We start from the raw sequence: 23,435 nt of genomic DNA, 5'->3' as shown, positions 1-23,435 counted from the left end.
CTCAGTCAACTCACTGCTCTCTCACCTACTGCTCTATGGAAGAAGGTTTAGTGTTGGAACACAGAGTTGCATCTTGCCCTTGAAGAGAGTTGTCTGCCCCAGAGAAAGGGGCAGACAAGGAAGCATTACATCTCTCAATTCTAAGGTGCACATTTTTTTTTCATGTTTCTAACATCTTAAAATTGGATGCATATTTCAACTATAATTGGCAGCATTTTTAAAGCTGTCTTTGTAATATATAGGATAATGGCATGTCTGATGCTGTCTTCTACAGAGATATATAAAAGTGCAGGGGAGCCCCAGGGAAAGTCCTCACTCCAGGGGGAACAGGGGGCAGGGTCTCTGAGGTGGTAGCAGATGGGCCTTTTGGTGGCTTTTTATTAACCAGGATTATAACAGGCAACATCTGCCAACCACTTTGGTCGTCCATTCTGTAAACATGCTCAACGTGAGCCTCTACTGTGAGCTCGGTGCCTGGGGAACGAAAGGTATCCTGCAGTGTAGTAGAGACCGGCGTAAATTAGTGATCCCAAGTGTGTGTGTGTGTGTGTGTGTGTGTGTGTGTGTGTTTGACTGTGATCCCACAAAGTACACAGTAGACCAGTGTGCTTGTGTGAGTGAACAGGAGGGAAGCAGCCCAATCTGGGAGTCTCATGAAGACATGTGCTGAGCTCTCTCGAGACGTGTGTGTAAAAATCAGCTGGGGAGGCAGCTAGGGGAAGGGCATTCCCGGCAGAGGGGAAAGTACGCAGAAAGGCCATGAGGTGGGAAGAGGCACGGGATGTTGGAGAACGTGAAAGGCTAGAGTAACCAGATCCCAGAGAGTGGTGGGGAGTGGGGGCTCAAGAGGCTGAAGAAGTCGATAGGGGCTCACCCCCGTGGCCCCGGTAAGATTTCCGTCTTTAAGACCTGGCACCGTTTAGGCACGCCTGCCTTGCAAGGTGGATTTCCCAACTGGCTCGGTGGTAAAGAATCAGCCTGCCAAACAGGAGACATGGGTTTGATCCCTGTTTCAGGAAGACCTCTTGGAGGAGGAAATGGCAACTTGCTCCAGTATTCCTGCCTGGAAAAGCCCACAGACAGAGGAGCCTGGCAGGCTATAGTCCATGGGGTCGCAAAGAGTTAGACACGGCCTAGCAACTAAACAGCAACAGCAAACCTTGCAAGATAATGTAACTGCAGGGAAATGTGTCTTTCCCCTCTAGGCTCACCTCGTGGCAGCCTTTGAGCAGAGTCTCGGAAACATGACCATCAGGCTCCAAAGCTTAACCATGACGGCTGAGCAGAAGGTAAAACAGGGTGGTTCTTCCCTCCCTGCTTAGAATTAACAGACCTAAAAACATGATCATGTTTTATTCCAGGAAACTGTATAGATTGTAGTGTGCTTGTTGGACTATTGGAATTGAATCTGAAAGAACAGGATTTATTGAGTGAAAATATGACTTGGACGAAGTGGTGGTAACTGCGCTGGCGACAGATCTTAGTCCTGTGTGCTTTCCTGTGCTCACAAACGCCTGTTGAAAACTGATCCGGGCTAATGTTTGTGACAAAGGTTTCCTGCAGCTCCTTCATTCTCTCCTCTCCTCTAAGCTGATGCTAAGCTGACTTCAGTTGAACTCAGGACAGGATGATTTGGGGATGACCAGTCTTTTTTTCTGTTCCTCAGGATTCAGAACTGAATGAGTTAAGAAAAACCATTGAGTTGCTGAAGAAACAGAACGCAGCTGCCCAGGCTGCCATTAATGGAGTAATTAACACCCCAGAGCTCAATTGCAAAGGTAAAGGAAGAAAAACAGCTTTCAGTCTGGCCACCTGCCTGCCCTTAGGAACCCTCCCCTGACAACATATGATGCAACCGCCCTTCCAGAGGGTGGGAGTCTGTGTCAGTTGGACAGGTCTTAGAAGACACGGAGCATCCAGTTAATTACAGCACCTAGGAAGAGAGCTGTTCTGGCTTGTCCTCTTCTCTGATATATCTCAAAATGGAAGAATATGTATCTCTATTGACCAAGTATCAGAGTATTCCACAGCCTTAGTTTCACTAATGCTTTGATATTTACAGACTGACGTGTTGTTGTTGTTAAGTTGCTCAGTCGTGTCCGACTCTTTGCAACCCCGTGGACTGCAGCACGCCAGGCTTACCTGTCCGGTACCATCTCCCAGAGTTTGCTCAAACTCCTGTCCACTGAGTCAGTGATGCCATCCAACCATTTCATCCTCTTTTGTCCCCTTCTCCTGCCTTCAATCTTTCCCAGCATCAGGGTCTTTTCCAATGAGTCGGCTCTTCGCATCAGGTGGCCAAAGTATTGGAGTTTCAGCATCAGTCCTTCCAATGAATATTCAGAACTAATTCTCTTTAGGATTGACTGGTTTGATCTCCTTGCAGTCCAAGGGAATCTCAAGAGCCTTCCCTAGCACCACAGTTTGAAGGCATTAATTCTTTGGCACTCAGCCTTTTTTATTGTCCAGCTCTCACATCTGTACATGACTACTAGAAAAATTATAGCTTTGATTATATGGACCTTTGTCGGCAAAGTAATGGCTCTGCTTTTTAATACACTGTCTAGGTTTGTCATTGCTTTTCTTCCAAGGAGCAAGTGTCTTTTAATTTCATGATTGCAGTCACCGTCTGCAGTGATTTTGGAGCCCAGGAAAATAAAGTCTGTCACTGTTTCCATTGTTTCCCCGTCTATTCGCCATGACATGATAGGACCAGATGCCATGATCTTTGTTTTTTGAATGTTGAGTTTTAAGTCAGCTTTTTCACTCTCTTCTTTCACTTTCATCTACAGGCTCTTCAGTTCCTCTTTACTTTCTGCCATAAGGGTGGTATCATCTGCATATCTGAGATTATTGATATTTCTCCTGGCAATCTTAATTCCAGTTTGTGCTTTATCCAGCCCGGCATTTTGCATGATGTATTCTGCATATAAGTTAAATAAGCAGGATGACAATATACAGCCTTGACATACTGCTTTCCCAATTTTGAACCAGTCCGTTGTTCCATATCCTGTTCTAATTGTTGCTTCTTGATCTGCATACAGGTTTCTTAGGAGGCAGGTCAGGTGGTCTGGTATTCTCATTTCTTTAAGAATTTTCTACAGTTTGTTGTGATCTACACAAAGACTTTAGCATTGTCAATGAAGCAGAAGTAGATGTCTTCCTGGAATTTTCTTGCTTTTTCTATGATCCAGCGGATGTTGGCAATTTGATTTCTAATTTCTCTGCCTTTCCTAAATCCAACTTGTACATCTGGAAGTTCTTGGTTCACATACTATTGAAGCCTCGCTTGAAGGATTTTGAGTATTACTTTGCTAGCATGTGAAATGAACTCAATTGTGAGGTAGTATAAACATTGTTTGGCATTGCCTTTCTTTGGGATTGGTATGAAAACTGACCTTTTCCAGTCCTATGGCCACTGCTGAGTTTTCCAAATTTGCTGGCATATTGAGTGCCGCACTTTCACATTATCATCTTTTAGCATTTGCAATAGCTCAGCTGGAATTCCATTACCTCCGCTAGCTTTGTTCATAGTGATTCTTCCTAAGGCCCGCTTGACTTCACATTCCAGGATATCTGGCTCTATGTGAATAATCACACCATCATGGTTATCTGGGTCGTGAAGATCTTTTTTGTATAGTTCTTCTGTGTATTCTTGCTACCTCTTCTTAATATCTCCTGCTTCTGTTAGGTCCATACCATTTCTGTCCTTTATTGTGCCCATCTTTGCATGAAATGTTCCCTTGGTATCTCTAATTTTCTTGAAGAGATCTCTAGTCTTTCCCATTCTACTGTTTTCCTCTATTTCTTTGCATTGTTCACTTAAGAAGGCTTTCTTATTTCTCTTTGCTGTTCTTTGGTACTCTGCCTACTGACATGGGGCTGCCTGAAATGGGTTCATCCCTCATTTGTCCCGGGAAACATTTTGGAAGGAATTGCTTTGTCCTTATGTATGTTACTTGGGCTGGTAGGGGAAAATGTGGGCATGAGGAGTTACATCAAAAATGAAATGGAGAGTACTGATAGGTGATAGAGCTGACACTTACGGAACATTCACTGTGTTCTGAGCACTACGCTCAGTGTTTTAATGATTCCATTAACCCGTTTTCTGTCCACAACATGCTTATGAGGGCGATGCTGGTCCTCCCTACACATTGTACTGAGGGGAATAATGAGTTTTAGAGCCGATGATCCCATCCTGAGGCCACTGAACGTAAGAAACAGAAAGGGGACGAGAACCCACGTCTGCCCCTGAAACCAGTGCTCTAGAGACAGAGCTGTTGCTGTCGTCTTGTGCTTGTGGGGAACGCTGTCTGCAAGGTTTATTTTGGTCTCACTGCTTTTGGGGGCAGTGTTATTTCTGGTGCCAGTGTCAGCTCAGATGGCAGGCCTCCTGGAAAAGTGAGGCTGGGGTGATGTGAGAAGGATTGATAAGAGCTGGCCAGGCAGAACAGAGGGAGAAGAGCATCCCAGGAAGAGAGAATAGTAGCTGTCAGGTGGTGAGAGGACATGGGCATGGCATGTCCAAGGGCATGAAAACTCTGGTGCAGCAGGAGCAGAGAGAACAAAGGAGGGGGCGCTCACAACACAAGTGACTGTTGCTGCAACTTGGGGACACACTGTCGTGTCTAAAGCTCAAGAGAGCAGGTGTGGGGGAATTCTCACTGAGCCTCCCCCGACTTCTGTTGGGCAAAATGAGAAGAGTTCTCCTTTAACTGATCAAAGAGGGCATGGCCCCCACCTACTCAAGGACCTTAAACTCAGCATCTGGGAACAGCAGGTGAGGTCTAATGGGAAACAGCTAGTAGTCCCTGGGTGTGTGAATTTGGGTGTAAATCCTGGGGCAAAGGAAGGGGCAAAGTCAGCAGCTCCTGACGTCTTGGATCTTGGGTCTCCAGGGAATGGAACCTCCCAGGCCACAGACCTCCGCATCCGCAGGCAGCACTCCTCCGACAGCGTCTCCAGCATCAACAGCGCCACCAGCCACTCCAGCGTGGGCAGCAACATAGAGACCGATTCAAAGAAGAAGAAGAGAAAGAACTGGGTGAGTGTGCCTCCAAAGACTCTTGTGCCGACTAACAGAGTTGGTCTCGGGAACAGTGTGCCCCGGATATAAAGCTCTTAACTTCACAGCATAGACCCCTGGGAGTCGATCCAGTGAAGTGGCTTGTGGACAGGTTTCTACTAAAGCCAGTGTCGTGCTCAGCCAAGCACTAGGATTCATGAAATAACCACCTCCTTGTAGTTTTACTGTTTCACGAGACTTTCTGTGAAGCACTCGTCTTTCATTTCATATGCGTCATTTCTTCCTCATCATAGGCTGGCCACAAAGTTCCAGATACTAGACCAGGGTTACTATTACGTGGTTTTTTCCCCTTAGTTCCAAAGTATTTTTTGGAGTGTGTATCACTGGCCATCCCATCATTAACCATAGTCCTTATCTACTTATTTACATGATTGCCTATGAGAGCATTAAATCACCCACCCTTCTCTTTAAAATATTTTTGACCCTTTGCTGAAAGTAAAAGTTTCATGAAGTGGTTGTTAGCAGTTAGTGAGCGGTTGAATTGAGGGGGGCGGAGGTCATAACTCAAAACAGCAAATTTAATAGAAGCAGTCTCCCATACAGTGTTTCTCCATGTTTCCATAATTCCCTCCAGCTACTTGACTTTGTGTACAATGGCCTCTTGAACCATTTTTCCCATTCTTCATGGAAAATGCCACTGTCCTCTCCCCACTCAATTTTCAGTTCTGCTGACCGGCTATGGAGTTCCGATTGACATTCACTGCTCCCCGACTTCAGTGCAGGGACACCCCAGGTTGATCTGAACTTGGCCAGGACTTACAGAGCCCCGTTTGTCAATGCTCACAGCATCGTGTGTTCATAGTAGCTTCAGTGTCCGCATCCATTCCATACACTTCTCATTCATTTTGTGTTATCTTGGATGGGTGGCGAGGTCCAGTGATGGAGGAGTTGAGGATTTAGTCATTTTGATTATTAATGGCTTGCATTGGAGGCAAGCGGAAAGGCCGGTTCCAGGTGATTCTCTCATCTTTCTGATTAAATCTTTCATTACATTACCGATGGCTTTTAGTCAACTCATTTGCTGTGACTTAAATAAAATGAACTCATGCTTTGTTTCTAATACACTGTTGCTAAATACGGTCTGATTTGATTATCAAAGTGATGAGAGAATTATTTTCTATGAAAAAATGTGACTATCCTTTTTCCTTAATTAAGGAAATAAAACTTAAAGTTTTTAAGACAGCTTTTGATTATCGGTGCCGTTGGGGAGGATGGGCAGTTGGCGTCCTCAGTGAATCCCAAAGGTCAATGTTGTCTGATCTTTGTAAGCTCCTCCTTTACCTGGCATCTTACCAGAGGTTGAGCAAAGATTTAGGTGGATGTGCGCAGATCCTTCCGTTTCTCTGACTACTCTCTGGAAATATGACTGGAAGTAGGAAATGGGAGAGAAATGGGATCCAGATTTGACCACAAGCTGGATATGCAGTTTGTTATGGGTGAAATTTTGATGGGAGAAAATTCTCATTATTTCTGAATGGCCCGTTTTCTGAATTTCACAGTGGTTAAGGAAACTCCCAGAATGTGTTTTCGGAAGAAAAAAAAAAAAAACTTTAGAAGAAGAAATTTACTTTCTAAAAGAACGTTTTCAAGATGAAGCTGTATTTTTTGGTCCTAGGAAAGTATGTGCTTATCATGGCTTTCAGAGAAAACATCATACTTGTAATTTTTTTATGTTCTCAGAATTTTCAGATCCATTTCATGATTTGGGGAATTTGTGATATACCAGTTCCTTTTTCCCAATATGGTTAATACATTTCTTTAAAATATCTTTTTTTTTTGGAGCAAGGATCGACATGGCTAATTTTCTGCTTTTACTATGTGTATAGAAGGACAGTAGGAGCTACTGAGTACATAGAGAGCTATGTGGCCATGTTAGGACTGGTGCAGCAATAAAGCTACGCTTGCTGAGAAAAGAAGACATGCTTAAAAAAGAAAAAAAGACTTAGAGATGACTGATTAGAGGTGGGAAAGAATGAGGAGTGTAGGAAGATGGGGCAGTCATTTCAGCCAGCCAAAGAAGTTTGTAGAGCTTAGATTGTAGGCACCTCCAGACACGCTCTTCCTCTCCTTCCATAATTGGAGAAGATAGCTCTTAAGCTTTGAAAGATCCCTGGTCCTACCAGACACCTCCTCTCTGTATGGTGTTTATTATGAGCCATGCCATGTCTGAAAAGTCCGAAGCTTTCCCTGTCTCTGGCTTTCTCTGTTAAAAATGTGTCTTTTTTCCTCCCCCTTCCCCATTTTTGCTTGCGTTTTCTCTGGCAGGTCAATGAGGTAAGCAAGACCCACGTGAATATGAGATACCAAGCTAACCCATCCATTGATATGACTAACCTCACCCGCATCCGTCACCGTGTCTGAGCACCCCGCTTTGTTGCCGTGTCACCCCCTCCTCCCCACATCGTCTGCTGAGCCAGGCTCTGTCTTGCTGTTGGCATCTAGTCTTGACCCAAGAGTAGGCATGGAATGTCACCCGCAGGACCAGTCCCCTGAGCTGTCAACACTAGATAACTCTTCTTCCCTTAATGCACTGATTCAAGAGAGCTGTGGGGAACCTTTTCCATGGCCGGGAGGAGAGCGCGGGAGAAGTAATTTGCTCTTCTGCATGTCTCTGTTTGCTGAGGCCTGAGGGGTGGGCCCGGCATCTGCCAGCCTGATAGTCTTGTGTATTCAGTTACGCAGCTCCTTCAAGCAAGCCTTCGGGAAGAAGAAGTCCCCCAAGTCAGCGTCCTCCCATTCAGACATTGAGGAGATGACGGATTCTTCTCTGCCTTCCTCACCGAAGCTACCACACAATGGATCCACGGGCTCCACTCCCCTGCTGCGAAACTCTCACTCCAATTCTCTGTAAGTCTGTCTGCTGGGGTCGCTCTGGTCATCTTTGGCCCCTGAGAGCTCTCTCCAACAGGAATGGCTAGGAGTCCTGTTACGCTCTTTCTGCTCCTTGGGGTCCTTTCTGTCTTGCATTCCTGGGACTTTGCATGTTCTTTCCATGTTTCAGGACTGGAAAGTTTTTTGTTCTGCTGGCATCAGTGTGGATAATTAGCTGGCTGGTTTTGGGCAAGTGGTTTAAACTCTCTTTGTTTCCATTTCTCTCTCAAATTGGGACAGTGGTTGTCCCCTTATCCTGTCCTAAGGATTGAGCAAATAAGTAGATGTGAAAAGCTGCTGCCGGTATGCTCTGTCGGGGGGACGATGGTATAAGTGTTGGCAGTTTGGGCTGAAATTCTGGTTCTTTTGGGTGGCAGGGCTGAGAGAGATTACACTTTCCTTCTTGGATCAAAATTTAGTGTTGATTCTTTCTCTAAGGTCAGCACTCAAAAGCTAGAAGTTTAAAAAATAGAGTGATTCAGTGACCATTCTCTTTACCACTATTATGTAGCATGATTCAACACCCTGAGCTCTCCCAGTTGATTGTAAATGAGTCAGTTTGTACAGAGGTCTTTGGGAACACAGCTGGTTGAGTGAGACAGGCGATTGCTCACTTGGCCTTGGCTTAGGTGCCGTTCCCCTTGACATTGAGTTACATAGAAAGGAAGAGTCATCTGCTTTTGCCCAGACAAGCACCCATGGTTTCTGCTGAGCACCCACTCATCATTGTTCCATCAGTGCGCAGAGAGACACTTCTGTGTCCCATCTCAAAACATGAGGCCCAGGCTCTGGAGGCAAGAAGCTTGGTCAGGAATGGCTTGGGACAGACAGGCAGGGACCCAGGTATCTGCTCAGAAGGCGGCTCAGCTGACTCCCTGCAGCAGCGAGAGAGATTGACTCTGCCCCACAGGACTAAGTTCCCTCAGAGCCCTTGGTATCACCAGGCAAGAAATGGAAGAAGAACTGGCACTCAAGCGGGCTGCAAGGGCAGTTCCCATGAGACGCGACAGTGCCTGGGAGAAGCGGACCACTGCGGTTGGGGTCAGATCAGCCAGTGAGCTAGGGTTGGGAGGTGGGGAGTAGACACCTGAGTGAGGTGGTGGACACCTCAGTTTCCTCACTGGTGAAAGAGGGATGAGTTCCATCTCCGTCACTGGATTCTCGTGAGCGGGGGAGTCAGATCCCTTGCATGCAGGGCCACCTCCTTCCTGTCTCAGGAGGCCAGAGCTGTGGGGCCACCCCCAAGCCCACTCAGCCAGCCAGCCCACCCGCAGAGGACAGCAGCCTGCACCAGCATCCCAAGTCCAGCTCACCCAGATGGGTACAGGAAAGGCAGGTGAGAGGGTGAGCCAGGACTAGCCTCTCGCCTGCTCGAGCCACACGGAAGACAGGCAGTGGGAGTGAGGAGGCAGAGTTTAGGGCCCAGACTTTTATTTATGAACCCACCCTTCAGTGAAGAATGGTCTCCATTTTACATAAATCAGCGGCTGCTCTTCTCTTGGTGGGGGGTGCCCTGGCAAGAAGGTGGGGACGGGCACTTCCATTCTGGGCAAAGGTGTAAGCCCAAGGAGCACGGAGGGCTGGACCATGGCTCCTGCCCAGCGCCCTGTGTGCCGGCATGCGGGTTAAACCAGTTCTCTGGAGCACGGTCCCATCTGCCCTGCAGGGTGCCCAGGAGGTGCATAAAGGGCCAGCTGCCCATGGCTCATCTGCCGTCATCCCGGTCCAGTTGCTTCCTAAGCAGGAGAATAGGAGAGCCCTCATCTGTTCTTTGCGGGTTGATACAGACTTCTCATATGTCAGCCTGTGTGAGCAGGACACTGTTTGAGATGGTTCTGGAGACACCAAAGACGATGTTACCCGATTCCCACCGCTGGGGATTAGGGCTCGTGGGGACATGACCCCGTGGAGCTGATTCCACTCCTGAGGTCTGCTCTGTGCCAGGCGCCATTCTTGGCTCCAGCGACAGCAGTGTATAAGAGAGTCAAGTCCCCACTCCATTGTAGACCCCATGTGTCAGGGGGCGAGACGGTCGTCAAACATGGAAAGCTGGATAAATGATAAGAATCTGACAGTGCGAATGGTTCATGCTGGGAATTGAAACTGTGTTGGGATGCAGAGGACCTTGACTGCAGCTGCAGACAGGGTGGCCTGGAAAGGCCCCTCTGAGGAGGTGATGTTTCAGCCAAGACCTGTGTGCCAGGAGGGATCCCTGGTTAGTTCTTGTTGGTAACGCTTTGACAGACTCAGTCCCAAAGTCAGAGGCTTCACCCGTGGCTATCGATCGCTGCTTGCCTCCAGACCTAACACGGACGTCCGTCTTGAGCAGGCGGCCTGCCACGTGGCGATGCTGGCACCCAGGCTCTGCCTGTCCTGTGGGCCCGTGTCCCCTGTGTGTCCAGCCTCAGGCAGGGAGGGAACAGTGTGGGAATCCTGCAGGCAGCCAGGGTGCACCGGGCCTCTTCCCACTGACCACTGAGCAGGGCTTACGACCTGGGAGGGGAGAAGTGAAATAAGTGTGCCCTGTGGGGTGGGGGTAGGGGCCCTCAGTGAACACGTAGCTGACTCCGCCTCCCAGCCAGCAGGGCAGCTTTCCTGGTGGGACCCGGAGCCAGGCCTGGTGTGTCTGAGAAAGCTGGGTATGGCCAGCGTGGCTGCCGCATCGTGGGCACGTGGAAAGTGGTGGGGAGGAGGCGGTACCAGTCTACAACATGTGAGGCTTTGAAGCTGTAGGTGAGTTTGCATCTGATTTCCCGTGTGTTGGGGAGGCCTTGCAGAGTTTTCAGCAGGAACGTGAGCTTGTCTGAATTAACATCTCACAAGTGGAGTGTGAGGAGGGAGACCACAGCAGAAGCTGACAGCACACTCCCCTCGCTGCCCAGCCCCCGCCACCCCCCGGTGCTCTGGCCTGTTTCCTGCTGTTTGAACTCACCACTCACGGTCACCACCCCTGGGCCTTTGCCCTTTCTGTGCCCTCTGCCTGGCACAGGCGGCTCAGTGTTACCCTACCAGCAAGGCCCGGCCTAGGCACCTCGTGTGAAACCACATCCACCGCCAGCCAGCACTCCCAACAGTCCCCTTCACCATTGCAGAAATCACCCCCAGTTATGGAGCATCTCCTTGGTTATCTCTTCTTTGCCCCAATTCTCAAGTCTCCAGGTGAGGCTCCATGTAGTTAGGTACCCTGTTGGTTTTGCGGGCATTCAGATATTAGGTGGAATGAGTAATTGATGCTAATGGTGAGTCCTGGGTGGACTTAGGATATATTCCGAAAGGAAAGCCGATAGCACCTGGCGATGGGGCATGTGAAGGGAAGAGAAGAAGAAATGTTGAATATTCCTAGATTTGCAACTTGAGGACTTGGGGATGTGGAGGTATTGTTTCTGGGATGGGTGGGAGACACATACTGGGCCAGGAGGGGACCAGGAGCTGTGGTTTGACCGTGTGAGGTGTGAGATGACCAGGAGACATCCTGTGGAAATGCCAACCAGCCTAAAGTTCCTAAAGGTTGAGATTTGGGAAACATGAGCTCACAGGTGGTTCAAAAGCTGGGAAACTGGAGGGATCCTCTAAGGAATTGAATAGACATGGGGGAGAGACAGAGGGATAAGAACTGAGTTCTGGGACTCTCTGATATTTGACGTTCAGGAAGAGAAAGTAGAGGAGCCAGGGAGGTGAGTGGAAACCCAGGGGCAGAGACAAGAGTCCATTTGGAGGAGGGAGGAGTAACTGGGCCAGAAGCTGCCAGGCAGCCAAGCGCGTTGAGGCGAGGGTGGCAGCCATGCACTCAGCCTGTGGGGCTCCTGGAGCCCAGAGCCAGAGCACTCCCTCCAAACCCAAACCACTTTCCCCAGAGGGACCGGGTGGGGCCCACTCTTGGCTCAGTAGCCGTTTCCTGACATTCCACAGCATCCTCGCACACTGGAAATGTTTGTTTTGGGTCTGGTTTTCCAAAGGGTGGGCAGAGAGCAAATGGTTCTTTCCAGCCTTGAAGGGTTGGTAAGAATGTGCAGATCTAGACATGGGAGGGCGTTCAAAGAAGATACCAAAGGCAGAGGAGTCGGAGCTCGGAAACGTTCCTACAACGTGGGCGGAAGGAATGGCCATGTGGGAAGGCAGCGCTTCCCACACTCGGGGTGTATAAAATTAGGTATGCCCCCAACCCTGCTTCCTGGGCGAGATGGCAGGATTATGGTGGCATTAAGTGTTAGGGGCAGAGTAGGAAAAATAAATATCAAGTTGTTTCAGTAAGCGGTTCACGGAGGGGACGAGCGTGTGTTGAGTGCCTGCAGGATATAGTTCTAGAGCATGGCCCTGGGGTTAAGCGGACCCACCAGATATCTTTGTGCTTCTCACATCTTTAATAGGCATGTCAATTGCTTTATGCCTCAGCCTCCCTCTTCTTAAAACGGAAATAACTGTAGCACCTCTTCCTGAAGTTGGTAGTATCCGTAGTACATTAAATAGTACACTGCAGATGCCCAGTGCCGTGGTCCATGTATTCAGTAGCTGTTACGTGGGGGTCAGTGTGTCAGATGCAACAGACGAGAATCCTGGTCCTAGAGGAGTCAGCAGTCATGTAGGGAGCGATTATCGATGACATAGCAGAAGTCTAGGGGAGGTGGGAACCGGGGGAACATCTGGCGTGGGCAGTAGGCATCCGGACTGACTCTTAGTTGGGGCTCACTTTCAGCATCATCTCTGAGCTGTAGGGCACCCCTCCTGGGCAGGCTTGCCATACTGTGTTTCTGAGAAGACCGATTTGGGGGTGGTGGAGGGGGTGCTTATGGGGGGCCTTGAACTCTCAGTAGGGTTACTCATAACAGACTTTCTTCCTTTTAGTTTGCTTCCCTTTGTAACGTTATTGTTTGGCCAAGCGTCACAGAGTAATGCATGTGATAAATTCCACAAAGCGGGTGCCAAGGAAATGTTGTCTCTCTTTGCTGAGAAAGCTTTCTGGGGAAAAGCACAGACCATGTGAAGGAGACTGGAGCAAAATGCCTTGCCATGTGACAGACAGACAGTGTGAACCAAAGCTGATTGTTCTTTGCAATGACCTGGAATCTTCGGGTTTGGATGAGATAGGGTTTGGCTAAGACCAGAGTGTCACAGTGGAATTTTGTTCAGACTTTACACTCCATTTAAACCAGGAAACCATAGTCCTCTCTCAAGAATGAAGTAGTTTTTCCAAGATCCCCTTGAAAACCTCCCAAACCAAAAAAATATATGTATATTATATATATGTGACTATATAGTTAAACCCTACAAACCACAGTCACAGAGAGCTGGGAGAGGGTGGCAGTGGGCGGAGGGAGAGGATATGATTTCTAAAGACATTAGTGTCTCTCTAGCCCAAATCTGTCTTAGTCCTAAATCTGTGGGCCCCAAATCTGTTTCTCACAGGTATGAAACGGGAATAATTAGGAGATTTTCAAGACCTTCTGTTGGAGGTCTCCGAAGATTTTTGAAGTGAAGTTTTATTGGCTGCTGACAAATTTTTAAAAAGAGGTGGTTTTGTATCTCTCAAAACAGTTCAGGGTGCAGGTCAAGAAAACAACCACAAAAAGATTTGCCTGTTCAGGTGTTAAATTTTTCTTCTAGTCCTTTCGGTCCCCCAAATACAACTGCGTCTCTTTTAACGGTGATCACGGGCCTCCTGTTTGGCAGTTAACATGTCCAGTCTCTCTCCTGGTTTCACAGGTCAGGTTTGGTTTGACCTCACATCCAGTGCTGGGGTCCTGGAGAGAGGGCTCGCATGATTATTTCTGCAGACCACATGCTCACTATGTCATTCAGAGATAATCAGCTTCAGCTTTGTGACTTTCTGAACTTGGGCTTTTTTTTTTCTTTCTTTCTTTTTTCTGTTTTCGGTCCAAGAAATGTCCAAGCTTGCTCTTCTGGATCACCCTGCACCTCAGCTCCTATCATTGAAATCAACAGAACCTTTTCTAAATTGAACTGTCTTTTCTAACATTGCAGTTCATCACTACTCTTATGATCTCCCAGTTTGTGCTGATTTGCCAGGTAGCAGAAGGACAGACCTCAGTAATCAAATAAGGAACCCAGCCTGGAAGCACCACCTCTTAAAACAGGGACTCACGGGGTCCCACAGTCCCCTGATCTGGTGTCCAGCCGGAGTAGGACTGCTCACCACAGTGTTTCAAATAAAATTTTGGTTTTCATGTCATACCATCCTCTCTGCTAATGACCTGAGATGTTTTTTTCTTCCTTGCCATGGGCTTATTAAGCAGTGTGGGGTGGGGGAATGAAAGAATGTTTCTCTCTCTGAACACCTTTAAAGGAATGGGCTTTAGAACATGACCAGAGACAGACTAACATCGCCTACCTGTATCTGTCGGTTTTTTCCCCTTTTTGGCAAATAAAAATCACCCTCAGCTATCTGCGCCTGGAGGGTCTAATCTTTAAAATAGACAGTGGACCTTGTTTCTCTGAGTAGGTTTTGATATCAAGGGCTATATAGTGTCATTATAGGGGCCCAGCTTGTGTATACTTCACAGAGGGTGTCAAATCCCCAAGTTACTGTTCTCTTTGGCTGGCTTCTGTTTATCCCTGAATCTCTGGAATTTGGCTAAAGGGCGTACCATTCAGATTGCCAGAACTCTGCAAACAGTGTAGAGAAGCAATGAAGTCTGTGAATTTCAGGTGCTGTTGCTATTGCCACTTCCAGGAAGCTTCCCTCATAGCTCAGCTGGTAAGGAATCCACCTGCAATGCAGGAGACCCTGGTTCAATTCCTGGGTTGGGAAGATCTGCTGGAGAAGGGATAGGCTACCCACTCCAGTATTCTTGGGCTTCCCTTTTGGCTCAGCTGGTAAAGAATCCGCCTGCAATGTGGGAGACCCCAGTTCGGTCCCTGGGTTGGGAAGATCCCCTGGAGAAGGGAAAGGCTACCCACTCCAGTATTTGGCCTGGAGAATTCCATGGACTGTATAGGCCATGGGGTTGCAAAGAGTTGGACACAGCTGAGCAACTTGCACTTTCACTTTCACTTCCAGGAAGCACCAGGGAGTTGGATATACGGGGTCCTTTGCCGTCTGAGCCACCAGGGAAGCCCCTTTTATACAGGATTACTCCTGAACAAACCTGATGATGTAGTGGTCGGGGGCAACTCAGAGGTGCTGCACTCAGAGCTGCCTTGGTCAGCAACACTTCTCTTTCCCTAGCATTTCGGAGTGCATGGACAGCGAAGCTGAGACGGTCATGCAGCTCCGAAACGAGCTGAGAGACAAGGAGATGAAGCTGACCGACATCCGCCTGGAAGCCCTCAGCTCTGCCCACCAGCTGGACCAGCTGCGGGAGGCCATGAACAGGATGCAGGTGAGCCCCAGGCTGCAGGGGAGGAGCTGTTCCCGCCATGCTCCCGCCCCCCGCGGGACAGCCTTCTGCACTGCCGAGTTGGACCCTTCGCCCAAGGCTCAGCCTGAAGCCTCTTCCTGCGCCAAGCCCTTTCGAGTCCTGCAGCTGGGAGCTGCAGTTGGTGCGGTGCCCTCTTCTGAATCCCTATAGATTTCTTCTGTCCCCAGCTCCTCTCACCTTCTGATGCAGACTGAAGGCATCTGCATCTTCTGAGCTATTCTCTTTTGCGTCCCTTCCTCTGGATGTGTGAGCACCAGTGCTTAACACACAGTAGGTCCTTCACAAATATAGAGTAAAAGACCCCTACGGGTTCTACCAAATCAGACCTCAACTGGAGGGCAGTGTTTCCCAAAGGAGGTTCCATGGAACACTCATTCCACAAGAGGCTGTGTGAAAAGACAGCTCCTTGATCAAATTTGTTTGAGAGATACTGCACGCTGTGTGTGCCTCTCAGATTTAAAATGCATACCAGCTCGTTAAAGGCTCTGCGATATCAAGTCCTGCAGTAAAGGCCTGGGTTGAGAAACCCAGAGGTTTTCAGACTTCTTAGATATGAATTCTTCCACCTACCACCCCTACTCTGGGAAAGATTTCTGAGGCCTTTGTCAAAGAAGGCCAGCTCTCAGACCTTCCCCTGCCAGAGAGTCCTTCTGTATACAGCAAAGGAACCATGTTGAACAATGTCTCTGAGAGTGTACCTTTACCTCGGCCAGGATGCGCATTTGATCCCTGCAGGGAACTTTCAAATTCCTCCTCCAGAAAAGGCTTGGTCACAGTATATCCGCCCAGTGAGTGAGTTTCTGCCTTCCCCTTTACAGAGTGAAATAGAGAAGCTGAAGGCTGAGAATGACCGGCTGAAGTCAGAGTCTCAAGGCAGTGGCTGCAGCCGGGCGCCCTCCCAGGTGTCCCTGTCCGCCTCCCCCAGGCAGTCCCTGGGGCTCTCCCAGCACAGCCTGAATCTCGCCGAGTCCAGCAGCCTGGGTGAGTGGCGTCACAGGGTCTGCAGTTGGCCCTCTGGTCTCTAAGCAGGAGCCCCAAGATGAGCAGATCAGCAGATCAAATGGAGAAGCAGAGGCGTGTGTGCACTTAGGGTGTGTGTCTGTGTGTATGTGGGTGTGCGTCTGCTACCAACATGAGCCCAGCCGTTAGACTGCTGTCATGCTTTGCTCCAGTGCCCCGAGATCTCCAAGCCGTGAGCTTGGATCCCCTCGCCCACCATGCTGAGTTGTGTTTGATCCATTCTAAGAGGCTGACCTGCAAGCTGTATGCTGCCTACCACCTCCTCATGGTAAACGGTCCCACTTGGGATGATGGCTTGGTTTATGACCTTCCTGCCTTGGGGCTGGATTCTAGGCTGGCTGGATAATTAGCGAGCTCCATCTAGGTTTTCTTTGTAAGCCTACCGAGGCTGACGCTTTTGATTTCTTATCCATGAGGCTGCTCTTGCTATCGTTCTGGTTGAGTCTCCCTCGCACTTCCATTCAGCAAGGTGCATCAGCCCGCTGGCTCCTTGGTTGGCCCGCTGTCGGTTCTGTGGTTGCACTCTCCATGCTGCCCCCTCCCCTGCCCCCGCCCCCACCCCGTGGCCCCTGCACGGCGACACCCGGTCTGTCCTGCTGCTGTGCCGACCAGCAGCGGGGGTGTCAGGAGGCCGGCTTTGCTGTCCCATGTGCCTAAGGCTGTCGATGTTTTCCATTCGCAGACATGTTGCTGGATGACGCTGGTGAATGCTCGGCTCGGAAGGAAGGAGGCAGGCATGTTAAGATAGTTGTCAGCTTTCAGGAGGAAATGAAGTGGAAGGAGGTTAGTTGGATCCCTTACCCTGCTCAGCCTGCCCCTTCCCCAGGTAGGACTGCCTAGCACAGTGATTCCATCATCATGCCCATCATCTCGGAGCCTGGGGTGACTTAGAAATAGTACTAACGCTTTCCCTAACTAACCCTAAATCCCCAACAGCATTTTGATACCACAAACGTGAACAAACGGCCCTTCCCTATCTCTTGTGTTTGGAAACTCTATAGAGAGTCCTTAAAATTGGTCCAGGTTGCCCCACTTTCAAGTATCTAATGAAACATTAACATCAATCAAAAACGGCTTGTCTGAATTTAGTATGTTCCCAAAACTCTTCAAAGGCAGCTAAGCACATTTATTTAGCACAGAAGGTACAGAAATAAGCTGACCAAATTCAGCTGACCAAGAGCACCAGTTTTATCCAATCGTCAGAGGTTGCTGACCAAGTAGACCCTGGGAGACAGAGGTGGCCAAGCCCAGGAGCATACAGGTGCTAGCGGTGGAGATGGTAGGACATCCTGATTTGCTGAAGCTGGGGCATCTGAGTGTTATGTTCTCTTCCAGGGTCCAGAGGTCATAACCTCATCAGACTGTTTTAGGGTGGGGGGCAGGGGTTGATAATCAAAGTTGATTTTTAGTCATTGATTAAATCCAAATGATGCTGAGAATGACCACCTCTCCCATAAGTGAGAGGCCTCATGAGCCTCTAATGTAAGTCCCTTGAAGTTTTTGCTTGCTTATTTTTTCTGAGTATTTTAGCCAACATGCTATTAAAGGCTTTGAGATCTTGGGAACCCAAAGTGGCCATCAGAACACAGCGTCTCTAGCCAGACTTCTCTGCCAGAGGATTCCACATGTGGGTGGCCATCTAGCCTCACTGAAGAGGGGAGCTGCTAGGGGTCTGAGCATCATCTAGTTTAGAAAGATCCAATAAATAACTCCATTTTCAGAGCTCGGCTGGTAGAGCGATAGATTACCAAAGGGGGAAGTCATTCTTCTAACTTATGATACCTGTGAATGCCTTTTATTCTAATGATCATCAACACAAACAGATCTAACACTTTATAAAACTTTGTCCCTTTCCAAAATGGTGTTGTTCTGGATCACCACAACATCTAGATGAGGTTGGCTGCCCAGATTTTGTCATCTCCACTTTACAATTGAGAAACCCAGGACCCCAGCATCACTTACCTAAGGCTGTAAGGCAAGTGGTGGGGCCAGATCATCTCATTGCAAGACAGGCGCTTCCTTCTCTGCTGATGTTGCTCAGCTGGCAAATATACTCCCAGCTCTCCCCACTTCTGTCTACCCTCCTAATTATATATTCTTATCAGCATGTCAGGTATTTTAAAACCAAACAGAAAGGAATGTTCTACTAGTTTCCTTTAGTCAGTATGATCAGTTAGCCCCTACTACGCAGAGCTCTGTGGGCAGCGAGGCAAATGAAGTAGAAAAAGATTATTTTTTTGTGTGAACTTCTTACTGGTTTTCAGAACTGAGCATGTTTAAAATTTTAACTAGAAGAAAAGAAATCAATATCATTAAAAAACAGAAGAAAAGAAAAAAAAATCCCAAAGGAATTTAAGATCTAACGAGGAGACAAACTTAGACAAATAAGACAAATGCCTCAAAATAAACAAGCACAGAATATATCATCATATAAGTTGTGTACGGAACTATTGAAGAAGTGTGAGTGCTGAGCCTGGTGTGTTAATCATTGAAGGCTTCCTGGAAGAGGTGAGTTCATAAGCAAAGTTTGGAAAGGGAGAGATGGCAGAAAGGAGAGAAGAGAGCATTCCCCACAGGGGATACGTAATCGACATCCATATGAGGTACACGTTCAGTAAAAGGTCCTAGATTCTAGAAAGGAGACCCTCTCTTCCTGACCCCTGGGTTGTGATGGAGGAGGAAAGTGTTTAAGACAGTTGCATTAGGTCCAAGTCACATCTGGTGTTAAAGCAAATAGGACCTGTGAGCCCCTCTCAAGCCACTGGTGGCGTTCTAAGACAATCCGAGTCCTCTGCTAACCTGAGTCAGAAAGGATCCACCTGTTTTTCACCTGTGGCCATCTCATCCTTAGGATTCCAGACCACACCTCTTCCTCATTGGCTGCATTGGAGTCAGTGGCAAGACGAAGTGGGACGTGCTTGATGGGGTTGTTAGACGGCTCTTCAAAGTAAGTGCTTCGTGGAGACAGCCATCCAAGTGGGGGCCTGGGCCTCGGGAAAGGAAAGGGTGGTTTGTTTCCTGAACCTGGTCATTTCTTGGGCTGTGTCCCCTCTCCCACATTCTTCCGTTGCTGGGACTTACACCTGGTTGTCAAGGGGACAGGAGGAGGATGCTAAGTACAGACTGGTGACGGGACCAACAGACGAGAACGTCTGCCCTTTGCAGAGGTTGGCCAGCCAGTGAGGGGCGTTTCCCCAGCCTTGAACCCTTGCACGAGCCTCTCAAAGTGAACTGCTTATGGCCACGTTCTGTCTTCACCTTAGAATGGCCTGTTGGGTGTGTCTTGCACCGTGTGTTCTGGGGCTGGGGCCAAGACATCACATTTCCACCCTTCATTTTGGTGAGGGGATCTGATCCACCTCGCCCAGTGTCCTGTGCCAACATTTCAGAGTCTGTGATTTGTGCTGTGTGTGACACTGACTTCTGACCCATGGCTAGTGTCAAGGATGTTGGCACAGTTACTTTTCTGTTCGTTCTAATCACATCATTGGAGTGGGTGTTCGCCACAGGAGAAATAACTAATGAGCATCTAGGTGAACCTTGATGTATTAGTGATCTGAAAGCAGCTTTTAGTACATTTTTTGGGCTATTGCCCTAAAGTAGGTCAGTGACCAGAGTGTTCATTCATCCCATCCCCAAGTATTAATAATAGCCCACATTTTTTCTGTGTCAGAGACCATATTGGTCTAGTTGTTGGTCTGATTTCGAAATCTGACTTTTAACCTAGTACGCTCTAGTTTCCCAGCATCTAGACTGAGGTGGCTTCACACAGAGAAAGTTGTGTCCTTGGGCTCAAGCTTGCTTCCCATTTTGGCAGACCAGTCTGCAGAAGTGGGACGGGGTAAAAGGGTGGAAACGGCTTAGGGCAGACCAAGCCTGCTGCCCCGGCCGGAACCTTGTCTCTGTTCATGGGCAGTTGGGACATCCTTGGATTAAAATGACCACAGATCAGGCTGAAAAGAGCCAGGGAGGTGTCACAGGTGAGAAGTGAGACCATTAAAGGCAGCAGCTTGTTATCAGGATTCCATCTCAGTTGTTTGGCTACCACAGAGCCCGTAGACTTTGTTCCAAGGTCATTGACCTAAAACCTCTCAGTCACTCATCTAATTTGGAACACTTTCCAAATTAAACACACGTTTGTTTATGTAAAACTCTAGAGCTGCTTTTTTTCTTTAGCAGCCTGGAGTTTGTTCCCTTTGTCATTTAGTATGGCCCTTGACCTGAGCCAAAAGAAGGGGCTGGTGGAGAGATATCTTATCAGAATTTTCATGCATTTCATGCACTTCTTCATGCATTTTCCAGCCCCATTCACAGGCCCCAGTGTCTTTAAAACTTCAGCTGAACTTAGAGGAAAAGCACCATAGCTTCCCTGCTTGGTTTATCCAGACTACACGTTCACCATCTTGTGAGGGTTTGCCACCCTCCCATCACTAACCACATAAATCTGTGCTTTAGGGGGCCTGTGATATGAGGACACCGCCCCCTCCAAGTCAGCTCTTCTGCCCCCCATTCCATAGGTCAGTTTCAACTCAGGCATCAGCTGGGGAAGAGGAGAAGATGTTCATAAATCACCCAATGAAACCGTGAGTCTTCCACAGATTTTCCCCCACATCTTTGACGGGGTCTTTATTTGATTTTTTCCAGGAGTACATCATTCACATTGACCCAGTGAGTCAGCTGGGGCTGAACTCGGACAGCGTCCTTGGCTACAGCATCGGGGATGTCAAGCGCAGCAACACCTCCGAGACCCCCGAACTGCTTCCCTGTGGCTACCTGGTGGGGGAGAACACGACCATCTCCGTGGCGGTCAAAGGTAATCCGGCCACTTGCAGAAGGGGAGATTCCAGAATTGCATTTTTTGTTCTGTGACTTGGCACGGGAACCAGTGGCCAGGATCTCATGTGTGTGTGTGAATGTGGGTTGTATTTTTTCCCCCCACCCCCACAGTTACACTTACCTAAGCAACAGTCTTCAGCGTTTTCAACCACCACTGGAAACAAACAATGTTAGTTTATTGCTGAAATTACATAACAAGAGGTCCCATTAGCCTTATGACTCTGACATAATGGAATCTTAATGTTGAAATGGGGCTCTGCTGATACCTGTGAGTTACTCTTGCTGGCAAGCCTTGGACGTGGTCCCGTTTACAGATGGGAGAGGCCACAGGGCACTGTGGCCAGGGAGGAGTCACTCAGAACAGCCCGAAGAAACGCTGACGCTCCTGCCCATGCAAGATGCTACTCAACCCTCTGATTGCCTCATCACCCAGAGAGGCTACACCTCAGGGCAAAGTGTATTCTCTGGAACTTTAGACTCACAGAGTATTTGGGGGGAAAAAATTTCATGGCCAAATAATCATTATTCCCATCTGAGTTTGGGGGTGGTGAACAGGCATATGGGTTCTCTAAAGCCTCTGTCCTTTAATGTCCTGGGGCTTCCCTGGTGGCTGAGACAGTAAAGAATCCGCCTGCAATGGAGGAGACCCAGGTTCTGTCCTTGGGTTGGGAAGACCCCCTGGAGAAGGAAATGGCTATCCACTCCAATATTCTTGCCTGGAAAATTCCATGGACAGAAGAGCCTGGTAGGCTACAGTCTATGGGGCTGCAAGGAGTTGGACACGACTGACTAACAGTTAACACTTTAATGTCCTGATTCTTAACTGTTAAAAAGGCTGAATGATCCAATCTTATACAAATGCATATGACTGCAAAACCCCTTTTTCCTATATTTTATGAACCACCTAAAGAAGAGATTGCTAAACACTGTTATAAGCTCAACCTTCACAGCATCTTATATCTTCCCCAGAAGGCACTGATTTTGACTGTAGTTTGGGGGCTGTTTGATGCCAACTTTGTTTCCTGGTTGGGAGGTTTTCCGAAAGCACCCAGTATTCTTCATCAGTAGGAAAGGAAGGTCTTGCTTCTCTGGTGACAAGCAGCAGGTTCCTGTTTGAGCCACATACACAGCCTTATTTGTTAGCATTCATTCCACAATTGTGGCCTTGGGCTGCAGGTGACAGAAACCTACTCAAAAACTAGCTTTAGCCAAAAGGAAACACACAGGCTCAGGTACTTGGAAAATCCAGGCATGGACTGCAAGCACAGGTGAACCAGGAGCTCCAGCAATGCCGTCAGGACCAGGCTTACCTCAGCTTTGCTTATTTATTTAGTTTTATGCACCTGGCTGATCAATGGCCCTGATTCATCCTTCTAAGCTTAGGAAGCTTTTAAAAGGGGACAAGTGTAACAGGAAATTCTTAGGGGTGATTCTGGCCTGTGTGTGCATGCTAAGTTGCTTAGTCATGTCCAACTCTTTGCAATCCCATGAACTGTAACCCACCAGGCTCCTCTGTCCGTGGGATTCTCCAGGCAAGAACACTGTGGTGGGTAGTCATGCCCTCCTCCAGGGGATCTTCCCAACCCAGTAATTGAAACTGCTTCTCCTAACGTCTCCTGCATTGGCAGGCAGATTCCTTACCACTAGCACTACCTGGGATTCTGGCCCACTGTGAATCAAATACTCATCACATTACCAAACCAGTCACAGGGACCAGGGAGAGGCTTTGGCTCAGCCTGGTCACACACCCCCAGCTTTGGTAGATGCAGGTGCTGGTCAGCCCTGCTTGGACAGCTGGAATGAACTCCCTACAAGAAAGAAGAGCCCCGCTGCAAGGAGAGGAGGGAGGGCTGCCAGGCACACACTAACAACAGCTGTCCACCTCAAGAACCCTTTAAGGAAAGCCTGATACGCCATGACCTTAAATTGCCTTTCATCCACACTGGCGAGCAGGTGAACACTGGAAATGCTGACAGGTAAAAGGAGTGACCCATTACTTAGATCAGACCAAACAGTGGCAGGATTATCTGCCTACCAACCGGGCCACCCCACCATGGAGTTGCAGCTGGTGCTGCTCTCAGCACATGAGGTTGTTTCAGCATCTCCAGGGCTCAGCTCGGGCTTGTTTTTAAGTGATACCTGACTCTTCTGTGTCTCCCTGTAGTGCCTGACACTTAGGCCTTCAAGGCACTAAACACCACCAAAGGATTTGAGCTGAAAGAGATCCATGAGCTGCAGATGATTCA

General features: G+C 48.4%; 1 protein-coding gene and 1 long non-coding RNA gene across 14 annotated transcripts in view; one reads left to right on the top strand and one right to left on the bottom strand.

Moving 5' to 3' along the window:
- Positions 1-23,435, top strand: part of NAV2 (neuron navigator 2) — a 771,667-nt gene that overhangs the window by 727,583 nt on the left and 20,649 nt on the right. For 10 of the 13 annotated variants that reach the window (XM_044943486.2, XM_044943484.2, XM_044943480.2 and 7 more), the window contains 10 exons: positions 1,206-1,289; positions 1,667-1,778; positions 4,899-5,044; positions 7,352-7,360; positions 7,761-7,933; positions 15,141-15,294; positions 16,152-16,314; positions 17,036-17,136; positions 19,205-19,300; positions 20,998-21,166. In XM_044943486.2, coding sequence (XP_044799421.2) covers positions 1,206-1,289; positions 1,667-1,778; positions 4,899-5,044; positions 7,352-7,360; positions 7,761-7,933; positions 15,141-15,294; positions 16,152-16,314; positions 17,036-17,136; positions 19,205-19,300; positions 20,998-21,166 — 1,207 coding nt within the window. The remainder of the gene's footprint in view (positions 1-1,205; positions 1,290-1,666; positions 1,779-4,898; positions 5,045-7,351; positions 7,361-7,760; positions 7,934-15,140; positions 15,295-16,151; positions 16,315-17,035; positions 17,137-19,204; positions 19,301-20,997; positions 21,167-23,435) is intronic. The other 3 variants (XM_044943482.2, XM_044943481.2, XM_044943478.2) reach the window with 1 other exon arrangement.
- On the bottom strand, positions 13,820-15,198 carry LOC123465811. The gene is made up of 2 exons (XR_006641125.1): positions 15,061-15,198; positions 13,820-13,878 (listed from the first exon to the last, which is right to left on the bottom strand). It is a non-coding gene; the product is annotated as an uncharacterized LOC123465811 (long non-coding RNA).

Source organism: Bubalus bubalis, chromosome 5, assembly GCF_019923935.1.
Source record: "Bubalus bubalis isolate 160015118507 breed Murrah chromosome 5, NDDB_SH_1, whole genome shotgun sequence".
In the NCBI taxonomy this organism is placed as follows: Eukaryota; Metazoa; Chordata; class Mammalia; order Artiodactyla; family Bovidae; genus Bubalus; species Bubalus bubalis.
The sequence above is the reverse complement of the archived record's forward strand: the minus strand, read 5'-3'. Positions and strand labels throughout refer to the sequence as shown.